We start from the raw sequence: 14,266 nt of genomic DNA, 5'->3' as shown, positions 1-14,266 counted from the left end.
TAATGGAAATGGCTTCTTGTGGAGGTGATGGAAATGTTCTTGAATTACAAAGTGGTGATGACTGCATGATACGGAGAAGTATACTAAAAACCACTGAACTGTACACTTTAAAATGTGCATTTATGTTATGTGAATTTTACCTCAATTAAAAAATCTACCTAAAAAAAGTTATGATTTTTTAAATTAGATAATACATATAAAATACTATGCACAGTGCCAGGAACACAGTGGGCACTTAACAAATGGTAGGAAGGAAGACGTTGGTAATGATGATAATCTCCTACACTGGAACCCCATGCTCTGCTTCCGCCTTGCCCCAGCCTGGCAGCCAGAGACAGGAATCAGCCTTCCAGAAACCCCTGATGGAAAGGACCACCCACAGTCCAAGCTGGGGCCACACTGGGCCACTCACAGCTGAGGGGCCTCCCGGGGGTCCTTGGCCTGGGCGGGGTCTCAGCCGCATCTCCCTCCACCTGGCACCCAAACATCAGCTCCAGCTCCTTGGCATCTGGAGGAGGGATGGGATACCTCCCGACAGCCATCTCAACCAGAGAGAGCCCCATGCTCCAGATGTCCGACTGCACGGAGTAATGGGTCCCCTGGAGTCGCTCTGGCTGCAGGAGAGACAGACACAGTTATCACCTGTGAGCTAGCCCGGCCCATGCAGAGAGGGATGGGTGAGTCCTCATGAATGCCTGGGACTTCCTGCCCCGCTGAGGCCTGTCTGCAGTGCAGGAGTGCTGGGCTCCCCTGCCTGGTCCCAGCCCTGGCTCTACTGATGCATTTTATCTCCTGCCCCTTAGCAGAGCTCACATCCTGTTTCAGGACCTCCACTAACCTCTTTAATTTGGCTTCCCTTCTACCCCCAAATAATCTGTTTACCAAATCCTAGCTGGCCTTCGTGGCTCTGACCCCTAACTGATGTCTTCCCCCAACCTACCCTGAACTAACAGCATCCAATCCAGCTGGACCCTGGCTGAGCCTCAGCTGTGGTTCCAGCTCTGCCCATCCTGGTCTTGCATGTGCAGGACAGCCTATCCAAAGCACAGCATGAGAGACTCATCTTGAGTCCTGAATCCAAAATATGAAGTTTCTGGAACATGGGTCACAAATGAGGTATCAGTGGGTAGAAAGAACACCAGCCTTGCAAGTAAGAAGAGCTGAATTCTAAGACCAGCTCTGCCACTAACTCACTGTTCTGGACAACATGGAAAACTAGAAAAGGCAAAGGATCTGGGGTCAGGAGATCTGGGTTCAAGTCCCAAGCTGGGACTTAAAAGCTAGGTGATCCTGAGCCTCAGTTTCCTCAGCTTTAAAATGGGGCTAATGATAGTAACAACAAAACAAAATACCTACTCTGCTACCTAGGGCACTGAGAAGGTCAAACCAAATGAAAATGTATGTTAGATGTTGCAAAATGTTATGCAAATATGAGTTGTTATTGGTGGAAATAGTGGGAGAGAAGTACATAGTGCTTATTTTTATTGAGCATTAATTGAAATAAAACACGTATTTTAAGAACCCTATCAAAAAATCTTTATTCTGACCATCATACACTTATGTGGTTAGTCGCTCAGTCATGTCCGACTCCTGGCTCCTCTGTCCATGGGGATTCTCCAGGCAAGAATACTGGAGTGGGTTGCCATGCCCTCCTCCAGGGGATCTTCCTAACCCAGGGATCGAACCCAGGTCTCCCACATTGCAGGTGGATTCTTTACCATCTGAGCCACCAGGGAAGCCCTCATACACTCATACAGGCATCAAAATCATTTCTCCCATAGAGTTTTTCACCAACTCCAACACTGAACTATTTTGGAACTGACTACATAACCACAAAACCCAAACCACTAAACCCAGGATCAGTATAAGTTCCAGGGCCTATTAACTGATTTTAAACCCAAAGAGTTAGCAGTTGAGTAGCCCAGGGTGCTAGCTGCTCAGTTTTTAGACATTCAGGAAAGAAGCTGAAGGGCCCATGGGTTTCATGTCTTTCAGCCACTGGAATGGGGGGATGCAGGTGTGGGTCAGCGCCCGGTGAGTCATGTTGCCACTGGCTGGCATCACTTGTAGGCAGGGGACAGGCAAGCAGGAAGAGGACGGGAGCAGGACCTGCCACACGGGGGCCAGGAGCAGCTGCCAAACTTTACTGAAGAGCAAGTGAGGGCCTGCGGTGCAAGGTGGACTCACTGGCCAGGAGCCTGGCTTTCAACCCTGGCTCTGCAACAGGAAGTGCATGGGTCACCGCACCTCCCTGAGTCTACATTTCCTCATCTCTAAAATGGGACAACCATACGGTTCAAACGGGATCGTCACTGCAGGATGTGAAAGTGCTCGAAAGACTGCACACAAAACACAATATGCTAAGACGCCCTGAGCCCCTGTGCCAACCCCTCCTTTCACTTCCGAGGACCCCCCACTCACTCCAAGTAAGGCTCCTCTACTCGGCCCCAGTCGGCCCTCACCCAAAGCCACGTTTCCCCTTTCTGAATCGTTCTGAGGAGCGTTAGCCATGTTCCCGCCCATTCGTCGACCACACATTCACCCACTTGGTGACGCATTCCCTGAGCACCGACCACGGCCCAGGCCCCAAACTGGACCCTCAGGACAACGGAGCCACCCGCAGGCTTATCCCTGCCCCTCAGGGAGCTGGCTGGGTTGGGGAAGCAAGGGAACAGAGCCATGCTGCTGAGGGCGCGGGTGGGGGTGGGTGGGGGAGCCAGAGCAGCTGGAAACAGGAGGGGGGACTCAGGGACCTCAGGCTGTCGGCTGAACCAGATGCCAGGGGACCAGGAAGTTGTGCTGTGGTGGGAGAGGGGCAGATAACTGGGAGACAGGCAGCAAGGCGGGAGAGAAGAGACTGCACAGGGAAAGACAACTCTGAAGAGACTCACAGGACAGGAGTCGGGGTCAGTAGGTGCTGAAAGGACGGGGAGATTGGGCAGAGAGGCTGAAAGCTGATGCTCAGATTTCTACCCCGGGAGACTAAGGAAACAGTGATGCTGTTTACTGCTAATGGAAAAGGCAGGGCAACCTGGGGTGGGGGCATTTCTGGGCATGCCATTCTGAGGGTCTAAAGACAGCAGGCAGAGGTCCTGAGGGTGGCTGGAGCTCCATGTCTACAGAATGAAAGCCAAGCTCTGGAAACATCCAAGCACTGGTTTGAGCTGAAGCTGTGATCCACTGTCTCTTCCAGTGAGTCAAGGTCCCAGTGCCCCAACTATGCTCCAAGGCTTGTGAAAGGCCGAGCCCATCTCCCCTGAGACTGTGATCTCCTCAGGGAGGGACCACAAGGCTCATCCCTCATTTCTTTCCCCGCCATCCCCATCACCCAAGCACAAGGGTCTGGCTCCACATGGGAAGACACCCACTTGGCTCCTATTCCTGATGAGACAAGAACCTCGAGAAATGGAACGAGGTGCTCATACCGACATGTAGGACCTGGTGCCCACGAAGGAGTTGGCCATGGAGTCGATGAGCTGCCCGCTGACCCCAAAGTCACAGAGCTTGATCTCTCCACGGCTGTTCACTAGGATGTTGGACGGCTTGACATCTGTAGGGGAAAGAAAACAGAGAAGTAGAGAACTGACACAGGTAGACTGGGAAGCGCTGCCCAGACAGACTAGCCCTGACCACGAATGCCCTCATCACAGAGCCAGTCCTTGGCTTATGGACACGGGACACCATGGCCCCTATTCCCCCTGGTTCAGAACTGTCAGCAGAGGAGTGACAAGCTGCTACAGAAGCAAGACAGAAAGCCAATGTTTTCCACTCAGAATCCAGTCTTGGCCAGATGACCCACAGGAAGGAGTCAGTTACCATGAGTAATCAAGACTGAAAGGTCTGTTGCTTCAGCCACCTCTGCTGGCAAGACACAACGCCTATCACCGGATCACAAGGGAGGAAGGAGTAGTAAGACCTGTATGCTTGCTGAGGCTACAGAAAAAAGACTAAAGGAGGGTGGGATGGAGGCAGTACTCCTATTCTTGACCCAACAAGCACAGAAGATGGGGGTTTTAAAAATGTGTGTGCCAGGGGATGGGAGCCAACCTTCAATTCTCTTTCACTGAAGTCACTTCTCTAAGAGCCTGCACAGTTGCGTCTACCTGTTGGTTAAGTAGAGTCTCTCGTTGTCGGGGTCAGAGAACTAGGGAGGCCTGAAAGCTGCTCTTCGGGGTCAGGACAGCGTCCCCAGCACGGGCCCCATTCCCTTCGCTGCACTCGAGCCAGCCCCACGGCCACCCTGGCACCCACCACCAGTATTAGTCCGCTGGCCCTTCCCTTTGCCAAGAAGTAAATTTCTCAACATCTTCCTTTTACCATCTCCTCTGATTCAAACAACTGTCCCATGAAGCAGTCAGAGCAGAGGCTGGGACTTGGTAAAGGGGCCCCAGGCACCAGGTTTGTGGACAGACATTGGCAATCAAGGAGACCTACTCGAGAGTAGGCCAAACCCCAGAGCAAAATCATAAACCCTGATAGGGAATCTTTGACAGGCGTATACAAACACAGGACATCTGGAGAACCAGAGGGAAAAGTGAAACCCTCGTAATCCCAACCTACCAAAGCTACTATTAAGATTTTATTACGTTCTCCTTCAATACTCAAAAGAATGCATTTATTTATTCTTACACAGATTCTAACAGATCCATTTAAGTATCTTTCCAAGGGTAAACAAGCAAACAAAAAAATCCCTCTCTCATACCCCAGGAAGTCCTTCACCTGCCCACCTCCACCTAGCCCCTCATCATCCCCAGCCATGCCAGCTCCAGCCTCTCTCTGCCCACCACCGGCTTCACCAGGGCAGGGACGCTGGCAGTTTGCCTCACCCCTTTAACTGCAGATGCAGGACAATACAGGAAGCACTCCTTGATGCCTGTGACTGAATGGGGCTAAACTCCTGGGGACACACACACCTCACACCATGGGTATTGTCTAAGACCCAACCATCCACGTGTCACAGGACACAGCAGCACAGAATTCGAGATCTTTCCAAACCTACTGGCACACCCCCATATCTCCCATATAGACACAAGTGTCAGAAGTAGCCTGAGAAGGCATCTGGTTCCTCCCCTTCATGGTGGAGACGAAAAGCCTAAGGCCCAAAGGGGTCCAGGGACTTGACTGAGGTCACACAGCAAAAACTGGATAAAGTGGGAACCAGAATTCAGACCTTGTGATGCCTGGACCTGTCTTCTCCCCACTCACCCTGTTGCCACATCACTCATACCCTGAGTGACTGACCACAAAGCCCGGAGCGCCCTCACCTTCCAATGTTCCCATGGCCCGTTCAGAAATGACCTATTAGGTCTTCTTATAAAAGCACAAGAGCAGCAGTAGCTACAGAGACAGGAGACCTGTATCCGAGTCCTGGCCCTGCCACACGTTCCACATGCAGCCTTGACGAGCCCTTGGCTTCTGTAGTCTGTGGCCTGCGGATCGGTAAAATGGTGGTAACCATCACAGCTCTCGTAGTCTCACCAGATGGAGACCAGAACCCATTGGATGAACTGTGGGCATTTACAGAGCACACACGTGACAGGATCACAAAGAAGGATTCTTTCACGGTTGCACCCCACGACCGGCAGTTCACGGCTCCAAACACCCGCTCCCTCACTTGCCCCTGCTGCTCAGACACCACTCCCCAGGCCACAGCTGCTGCTCAGGAGAGGCTGCACTGCCTCTGTGGCTGATTTCTGTTCACATGGCAAGCCAGCCTCCTTTTTTGCAAACTTATATAATGCCACTTTCCTCCCTCTCTGGCTGTCAGCTCCTGCTTCCCCCACTCGCCCCAGGGAACACTGCCTGGGAGACTGAGACACCCATGCAGATGGAGGGGGGACGGTGTTTCCCTGCTTGGACCACATTCATCCTGGAAGCCAAATGCACACACAGGGCCCCTCAAGGTGACCCTGAAGGCCTGACAAGAAGCTGTTTGGAGACATCCTAACTTCTTCCACTCCAGCACATGTGGCTGGAGCACATGGTCCTCCCTGGCACCCCAGCGAAGTCAGGCTCTTTTCTGGGGACAGAAAAGAGGTCAGATAAGGCCTGAGAGGCTGTTTCCTCCCACTAGCAGCCTCCTGGATTTGCTTCCCACAGTCCCCGCCCCTCCTTCCTCTGCTCCTGTCCCCAGCAGCTTCCTCTTCCAGCCGGTCTTACACAGTACCTACTGGCGCGCCTCCAGTGAGACTGCCCCTGCACAAAGCCTGCAGCGGCTCCCATCTGCCTCCCAGCACAGGCCAGGCCCCTCGGCCTGCACTTCCAAGTCCTGCTCACTTCTCCACCTTCTTGCCGCAGCACATCTCCATGTCCGGCTCGCCTGCCTAACTGATCCCTGTACCTAAAACATCCTCCTTTCCCACCTGCCCTCTCACTTCTTCCTCTGGTAGAAGCCTGGTTCTTCTGAGGGCCTTTCCCAGCGTGGAATACTGCCCTGCTCTGGAGCCCGGGGAGGTTTTAGTCAGGCTTCTTCCCTCATCTTCCCTTGCAGCCGCCTCAAACACTGTTCATGTTACAGGCCCAGGTGGTCCCTCTCTACTTCCCGAGGCCTCTCCAGGCCTTGGGTTCTCTTTCCAACCCTCCAATATCAGGAGAGTGAAGCTGGAAGGAGCCCCAGAAGATGATGGGCCATGCTGCATTTCACAGGACGTATCCACTAGCCTTTAAGCTCCCAAGCTGACAAGCTTCCCTAGGAAACCTATAAGATGCTAAGGTCTGAAACCCAGATCCTGCCCAGCCTCTGCAACAATGAAAAAGGATAAACCCCTCTTCTTCATAAACGAATAAGGTGTTATGAAAAAACTAAGTGGAAGAAAGAATTTTCTTTTCTGATATTTTCTGCACCAGAAATAACCACTGTTCAAAGCTTGATTTCCCCCCCATAAGCACATGACTTCAACTTGACTTCTGAGCATTTTCTACCCCTCTGTGGATTAAAGAATTCACTTGTTTATTCTTTATAAACACTAATAAAGTGCCTGCACTGAGCTGTGATTAGAAAGGACCAGTCCCTGTTCAGGCTGCCACCACCACAGGAGACGGAACTCAAGAAATAAGAACCAGCCAACATAGGAAGACATCATAACAGCTCTGGTTCACTGAACACCTACTATGCCAGGCCTTTTAAATACACTGTCATCTTTAACCCTCACAACCGTGCTGTGAAGTAAGCATTATTAACCCCTGTGCACACTGCAGCCATGAAATTAAAAGACGCTTACTCCTTGGAAGAAAGTTATGACCAACCTAGACAGCATACTGAAAAGCAGAGACATTACTTTGCCAACAAAGGTCTGTGTAGTCAAGGCTATGGTTTTTCCAGTGGTCATGTATGGATGTGAAAGTTGGACTATAAAGAAAGCTGAGCGCCGAAGAATTGATGCTTTTGAACTGTAGTGTTGGAGAAGACTCTTAAGAGTCCCTTGGACTGCAAGGAGACCCAACCAGTCCATCCTAAAGGAGATCAGTCCTGGGTATTCATTGGAAGGATTGATGTTGAAGCTGAAACTCCAATACTTTGGCCACCTGATGTGAAGAGCTGACTCATTTGAAAAGACCCTGATGCTGGGAAAGATAGAGGGCAGGAGAAGGGGACGACAGAGGATGAGATGGTTGGATGGCATCACTGACTCAATGGACATGGGTTTGGGTGAATTCCCGGAGATGGTGATGGATAGGGAGGCATGGTGTGCTGCAATTTATGGGGTCACAAAGATTCAGACACAACTGAGCAACTGAACTGAACAGAAAAGAAACACCGAGGCCCAGAGTCCAAGAGTTTACCTGTCAAGGGGGTAACCAATAAAACAAGCTTTATCTGGGAACAGGAGCTGACTTGGGGTAGGTTGAAATCCTTAAAGTTTGATTGTGAGAAATTATAATTCTGTGCTCTGGATTAGTGAGCAAGCACTTCCTTCTCAGCTTCAGCTCATTACCCTCCTGGGCAAGTTTAACTGCAGGAGACGTGCTGACAGTGGGAACTAGAGCCTCCTGATTAACAAGTGAGTTCACACAATAAGCCATTGGAGCACGTGTGCCAGGTCCTAACCAGCAGCTATTTTTATCTCTCTGCTTTCAAGAGTTTTGCAACCAAGTCCAGCAACTGCATTTTAATTTTTACTTCCCTCCCATGATTTATTAGTTCTGAATTGCTTTCATTCTTTACCTTTGTGTGCCCCTCTCTGCAAATGCAGTGCTCATCCCTGACCCAAAAGGCACGCAAATGCTGACAATTAACACAAGATGATGTCGCATTAAGCCATGATTTGGTTTTCATCAGCACACGCCATTCCAAGAAATGGTCAGAATCTGAAATCAGATAGTAATAATAGCCTCAACAGAAGGTAAACGGGTTAAACCAGAGAGAGAGGGAGAGAAGGGAGAGAGAGAGAGAAAGAAAAAGGGGGAAAGGGAGTAGTCAAGGCATGAGTTTATGGATCCTGGACTCCCTGATCCCTCATTCCAAATAACCCCATAATAACATATGGCAGAGCAGCCCCATATTATAGATATGAAAATTAAGGTTCAAGTAGAAGCCACTTGCTAAAGACCACAGAGTAACCTTCCCATTAAAAGAACCTGCTTTAGGTAGGGACTTCACTGGCAGTCTAGTGGTTAAGACTCCATCATGCTTCCAATGCAGGGGGCACAGGTTTGACCCCTGGTTGGGAAATTAAGATCCCACATGCTTCATGGCATGGCCAAAAAAATATACTGCCTTAGAGCAGTATAGTTTGCCTTCCAGATTAAGTGACCTCCGAAGACAAGCAGATATGCAATCTATCACAAAGCCAATCAACCACCACCGGTGGACAGGAAAATAATGCTGGCTACTTGGACATTATCATCTGTACTTCAAGAAAGAGGAATCAGCAAAAAACCTGGTTTGACCTGCTGAAAGTTAATTTTGCTCAGCAGGAGGAAAGAGGGGAAAAAAAGATGCCAAAAGGAAGGGCAGAGTTAGACTGGAAATCTGTTCAGTTTTAAATGGGAAGTGGGAGAGAATTTCTAATAATATCACCATAGTTATGGGGACCCAAGCTGCACCCAAGTAACGCATTACCCTTGATGCCTGGGTCACAGTCAGCATGATTCACTAGTAAAGTCCAGGTCACTCATCAGCCATTCCTAGCTTAGCCTGAGACAGGCCCTGAAGGAAAACACCGAGGACAGTCTGTTTGCCAGGTGAGGACAAACCTAAGCTAAACGGAGCTGGCATTCCGTGTGTTGTCTCCTGAGAAGAGAAGGACCCACCCCAACACATACACTAACTTTGGGAAAAGTGTGCCTCCCTGACTCCAGCCAGCTGCTTCGGATGGAGACTGACCATCAGACCTCTGTCCCCACGCCACAAGGCAGGCCCCTGATGCAGGCTGGGCCACCAACCTCCTTGTGACCCGGCAGGTTCTGGGTACAAGACCAGTATTAGTTCAATTAGAGCGTTCTTCGGGATTTTCTGTCAGAGGCTGGGAAAAGCTCTTGCCTCCCTGATAATGATACTAAAGCCAGAGGCAATGGTTCCCATGTGGTAGATACAGCTGGCCTGAGAGAAAATAGCCAACTTGGGAAGAGAAACAAATGAGCGAGAATTAACAGGTTCCAGGACACCACCCCACCCCACCCCCAACCCCCACCTCCATGGATACCAAAATCTGCAGATGCTCAAGACCCTTATATAAAATGATGGAGTATTTGCACATTTGCACCTACACACATCCTCTTGTATACTTTAAATCACTTCTAGATTATAGGGATTGCATTGAATCTATAAATTGCTTTGGGTAGTATACTCATTTTCACTATATTGATTCTTCCAATCCATGAACATGGTATATTTCTCCATCTATTAGTGTCCTCTTTGATTTCTTTCACCAGTGTTTTATAGTTTTCCATATATAGGTCTTTAGTTTCTTTAGGTAGATATATTCCTAAGTATTTTATTCTTTCCGTTGCAATGGTGAATGGAATTGTTTCCTTAATTTCTCTTTCTGTTTTCTCATTATTAGTGTATAGGAATGCAAGGGATTTCTGTGTGTTGATTTTATATCCTGCAACTTTGCTATAGTCATTGATTAGTTCTAGTAATTTTCTGGTGGAGACTTTAGGGTTTTCTATGTAGAGGATCATGTCATCTGCAAATAGTGAGAGTTTTACTTCTTCTTTTCCAATTTGGATTCCTTTTATTTCTTTTTCTGCTCTGATTGCTGTGGCCAAAACTTCCAAAACTATGTTGAATAGTAATGGTGAAAGTGGGTACCCTTGTCTTGTTCCTGACTTTAGAGGAAATGCTTTCAATTTTTCACCATTGAGGATAATGTTTGCTGTGGGTTTGTCATATATAGCTTTTATTATGTTGAGGTATGTTCCTTCTATTCCCGCTTTCTGGAGAGTTTTTATCATAAATGGGTGTTGAATTTTGTCAAAGGCTTTCTCTGCATCTATTGAGATAATCATATGGTTTTTATTTTTCAATTTGTTAATGTGGTGTATTACATTGATTGATTTGCGGATCACTTCTAGATTATAATACTTAATACAATGTAAACAGTTACAAACACAATGAAAATGCAATGTAAATCAAATTTTGCTTTGGGGAACTTTTTCCCAAATATTTTCCATCTGTAGGTTGGCTGAATCCAAGGTATACGCAGGTATAGAGAACCGACTGCACATCTTAACTGAAGTATAACAGCTAATGGCATTTGAGTCCCTGGACACAATCTTCCCTAAGGCCAGGCTACATTCTTACTCTTCCTGGGGTTTGGTTGGCTAAGCCAAACAAACAAACAACCTCTTTTACTGCTTGAGCTAATCTGTGTTCATTAACAACCAAAAATCGTAACATCCACTGACTCTTACTATCAACTGGCGTCAAAAATTACCATAAGTAGGCATGTACTGTGGTATGGAAATGGGAGCACCAGCTTTGGAGTCAGGCAGATCTGGATTTGAATCCTAGCTCTACCAGCATAGGCTGTGTGAGCCCGGCCATAATCACGAGCCTCCTGTAGCCGGATTCCTTGGCTGTCAGGTGAGAGCAGTAATTCCTCCTTGATGGCAGGTACTAAGGACTCCATAAGTAAGAAGAACTACATATGAGAAATAGAATTTAGATTTCAACAGCTCTGAAGCTTGTTATTTGTCATCTAAGTCTGAAGCTTGGGGCCGGGGAATAAAAGCTAACATTTGTTTGAGAAAAAAACACAAGCAATATAAACAATCAGATCCTGTTCGGTCTGGCTCCTACCTATGTCCCCACCCACCCCACCTCCCCAACCACTGTCAGTGCCAAGAGGATCCATGCTGTTCCCCAGGAGTCCCTGAATGTTTCTGTCTGAATCATTTGCTCTGGCTGGTCTCTAATCCAGATACCCTCTGTATTTATATGACCTACCATCCTTCTAGTCTTTTTTGTTTGTTGGAGGGAAGGAAGGAGAAGGTGACCCAAAAGTGTCCTCTTGATTACCTCCCTTCCCTATAGCAGGGAGCGCCACAGACTATCTGCACCAGGTGAGTTCTGCTAGGATACTCAGGGACTTGGCAGTGGGGCTAAGAGGGTGGGGTTGGGCCTGCACTGTGTCTGAACAGATTTGATGCTTACTGGGGTGGAGGTGGGAGGAGCTGGGGTGGGGGTGGCAGGCCCTTCCTCCTGCCCCTGGACAAAGTAGCAGAGAAAGCCAAGCTGCAGACCATGCAAGACAAGGCAGCCAAAAGTGGACAGAAGCTGCTCGGGATCCCACTTATCTTCCACCCCTGTCCTGACCCTTCCTGAGCACTGGCAACATCTGGGCTGTTGCCAATGCTCAGGGAAGTCCCCCAGCCCCTTACAAGGAAGTCCTCTCTTCTGTTTACACTGACTCAAGTTGGTTTCTGTTACCTGTTTGTTTTCGGCTGACTGACTGGCCGTGCTGGGTCTTCGCTGCTGTGCACGGGCTTTCTCTAGTTGTGGCGAGCAGGGTGCACTGCATCAGTTTCACACTGTGGTGGCTTCTCCTGCTGCAGAGCACACGCTCTAGAGCGCATGGCCTTCAGAGCTGTGGCACCCAGGCTCTAGAGCACAGGCCCAGCTGCTCCACAGCACATGGGATCCTCCTAGACCAGGGACTGAACCCGTGTAACATACACTTACAGGCAGATTCTCAACCACTGGACCACCAGGGAAGCCCAGTTTCTGTTACATGTAAAAAAAAAAAATCCTCCGAGAGGCTCCCACCTGCCCTGGGAAGCCTCACCTGACCACTGCACACCCACAAGGCTGCCTTCTCCCGGAAGCTCTTATCATGTATGCCACTTGTCACAGCAGTACTTTTGCCTCCTTCTTTCCATTTTTCCCTCTTAAAAATCCAAACATTCACAAAAGTGGAGTATAAACATGTACCAACATCAGCGTCAACAATTATCTACTCATTGCCAGCCTTGTTTCAACCAAGACTTTTTCTTGGTGGAAAAAGAAAAGACCACTCTGTTTCTAATGAATCTGGTGCTGTTAAGCCTAATATTGGTTCCCGCCCTCTAGCTGAGATTCTCCACTGGATTTTCCACTGTCACTGCAGCGCTGGGCACTGTGAGCAAAGTGGCTTCCACCTTGCTAAGGTACTGGTTAATAAAAGCTACCCCTTCTTTGGTCACTAAACTTGCAAGGTAGACCAGCTCTCCTGGGCCCACAGACTCCTCAGGAAGCCATCTGCACCTGAGGAGAGCAGCAGTGCCCTGGCCCTGACGTCCCTAGAAACAGGGCTTTATCATGAGAAGGAGCAGGACACAGCTCTGCGGGGATCGCCTCTCAGCCTGGTTTTTCCTAAAGGGAACAGGCCCAGCCTCGGGGTCCCCTCCACCCCCCGCCTTAGGGAGCGCCCAGGGGCAAAGCTAGGGGCTTCCTTCCTGTGCCCACCCCACCCCCCTCCTCCCACACCCAGCCTCTGCTCTCAGAGGCTTTCCAGGGTCATCTCTCCCAGCCTGTGTCCTCCTCGCCCTTCACTCAATGACTACTGTGACTCAGACCCACCTTCTTCTAGAACCATGGTGGCAGCCTCCTCGCTGACCTCGCTCCCCTCCCTGTCACCTGAGCTGCAGCAGCCAGAGGCCTCTTCCTCCAAGGACAGCTTGCCTCCCTTCCCTGTGCAGGAGCACCCCTCAGCTCCCCACTGCCCAGGATAAAAATCCAGTCCCTGCACACAGCGGGGACGACCCTCCTCAACTGCTTCAACTAATTCTCACTTAACTCCCACCACTTACCACCAGGAATCCTTCATTCTAAATATTCTAAATGACTTGCTGTTTCCTGCAAGGACATTATCTGTGTTTCCTGGCCGCTGTGTCATCGTGATTCATGTGTTTCCCTACCTAGAATCCCTCGTGCTAACACTGCAACCTGCGTAACTTCTCCCCATGTTTCCAAGCTCAGCCCAAATACCACCTCCTCCACGATGCTTCCCTAAAGGGATCTGAGGAAGCACTTTCCTCCTCCAACGGCCCATCTGCCTCACTTGAGATGCTAAGAAACAAACTCGTCTGGAGACATAATCCATCGCTGTGGGTCTAGCACTGAGGTAATTCTAGAGAACGTGACTCACATTTCGAACCAGAGACCACATGCTGGATTCCAGCTACTAATCAGCCACTGTGTTTCTTTCCATCTGCAAGGTGGGGGGGTCCAGACACAGTCCAAAGGGATCGGTTCTCCTGTAAGCTAACTGCCCCCTTGAGGCTGTCGCCACCTGGCAGGAGATGAGCCTGGCGGGCAGAGGAAGCTGAGGTGCAGCCAGGGTGCCCCCCGGACACCATGAGCCGCCCACGGGTTGAGGCTCTGCTGGCATCCCCCTGCCACACACGGGCGGGGACTGTGCTCAGGACATAGCGCTGTGCGCAGCTGCAGGGCCACCCTCACAGGCCTCAGGGAAGCCTGGCAAGACGCCAGGAAAACTCTGGCAGGGATGACAGTGCCTTGCAGGGGTCACAGAAGCAGCCACTCAGAAACCCGTTATATGTGAATCTGCCACCAACAGCTTGTACAACAACAAACTTGGGCCACTTAAAATCTTGATTGTCGGTGCCAACAGCAAGTCTGACTGGAGTAAGAGGAGGACTTCAGAGGTTGAAATCCTGATGGCTGTGAGAACCCTGTTCCTCTGAGGCTGCTGCTGGGGTCCCTTGAGGTAACTTGAAGACTCTCCGCTATCCCCAGGGCTAGGATCCAAAACCACTCTCAGTCTCTGTAGAATGCTGAAATCTCATCCTGACTCGAGAGCTCCCTGTTTTCACAGAATGC

At 49.7% G+C, this 14,266-nt stretch overlaps 2 protein-coding genes across 9 annotated transcripts in view; one reads left to right on the top strand and one right to left on the bottom strand.

The window, feature by feature from the left end:
* The window catches only part of MAP2K1 (mitogen-activated protein kinase kinase 1), a 75,028-nt gene that overhangs the window by 4,579 nt on the left and 56,183 nt on the right, over nucleotides 1-14,266 (bottom strand). For both annotated transcript variants that reach the window (XM_019968156.2, XM_019968157.2), the window contains exons 6-7: nucleotides 3,426-3,550; nucleotides 413-614 (exon numbers count right to left, since the gene is read on the bottom strand). In XM_019968156.2, the coding sequence (XP_019823715.1) occupies nucleotides 413-614; nucleotides 3,426-3,550 (327 nt within the window). The remainder of the gene's footprint in view (nucleotides 1-412; nucleotides 615-3,425; nucleotides 3,551-14,266) is intronic.
* The window catches only part of SNAPC5 (small nuclear RNA activating complex polypeptide 5), a 43,460-nt gene that overhangs the window by 9,562 nt on the left and 19,632 nt on the right, over nucleotides 1-14,266 (top strand). Inside the window, exon 4 of one of the 7 annotated variants that reach the window (XR_002181523.2) lies at nucleotides 14,004-14,153. The exons of the other annotated variants lie outside the window; for them this stretch is intronic. The gene's annotated coding sequence lies outside the window, so the exon portion shown is untranslated. The remainder of the gene's footprint in view (nucleotides 1-14,003; nucleotides 14,154-14,266) is intronic. 7 annotated transcript variants of the gene reach the window in all.

Source organism: Bos indicus, chromosome 10 (genome assembly GCF_029378745.1).
Source record: "Bos indicus isolate NIAB-ARS_2022 breed Sahiwal x Tharparkar chromosome 10, NIAB-ARS_B.indTharparkar_mat_pri_1.0, whole genome shotgun sequence".
Taxonomy (NCBI): domain Eukaryota; kingdom Metazoa; phylum Chordata; class Mammalia; order Artiodactyla; family Bovidae; genus Bos; species Bos indicus.
The sequence above is the reverse complement of the archived record's forward strand: the minus strand, read 5'-3'. Positions and strand labels throughout refer to the sequence as shown.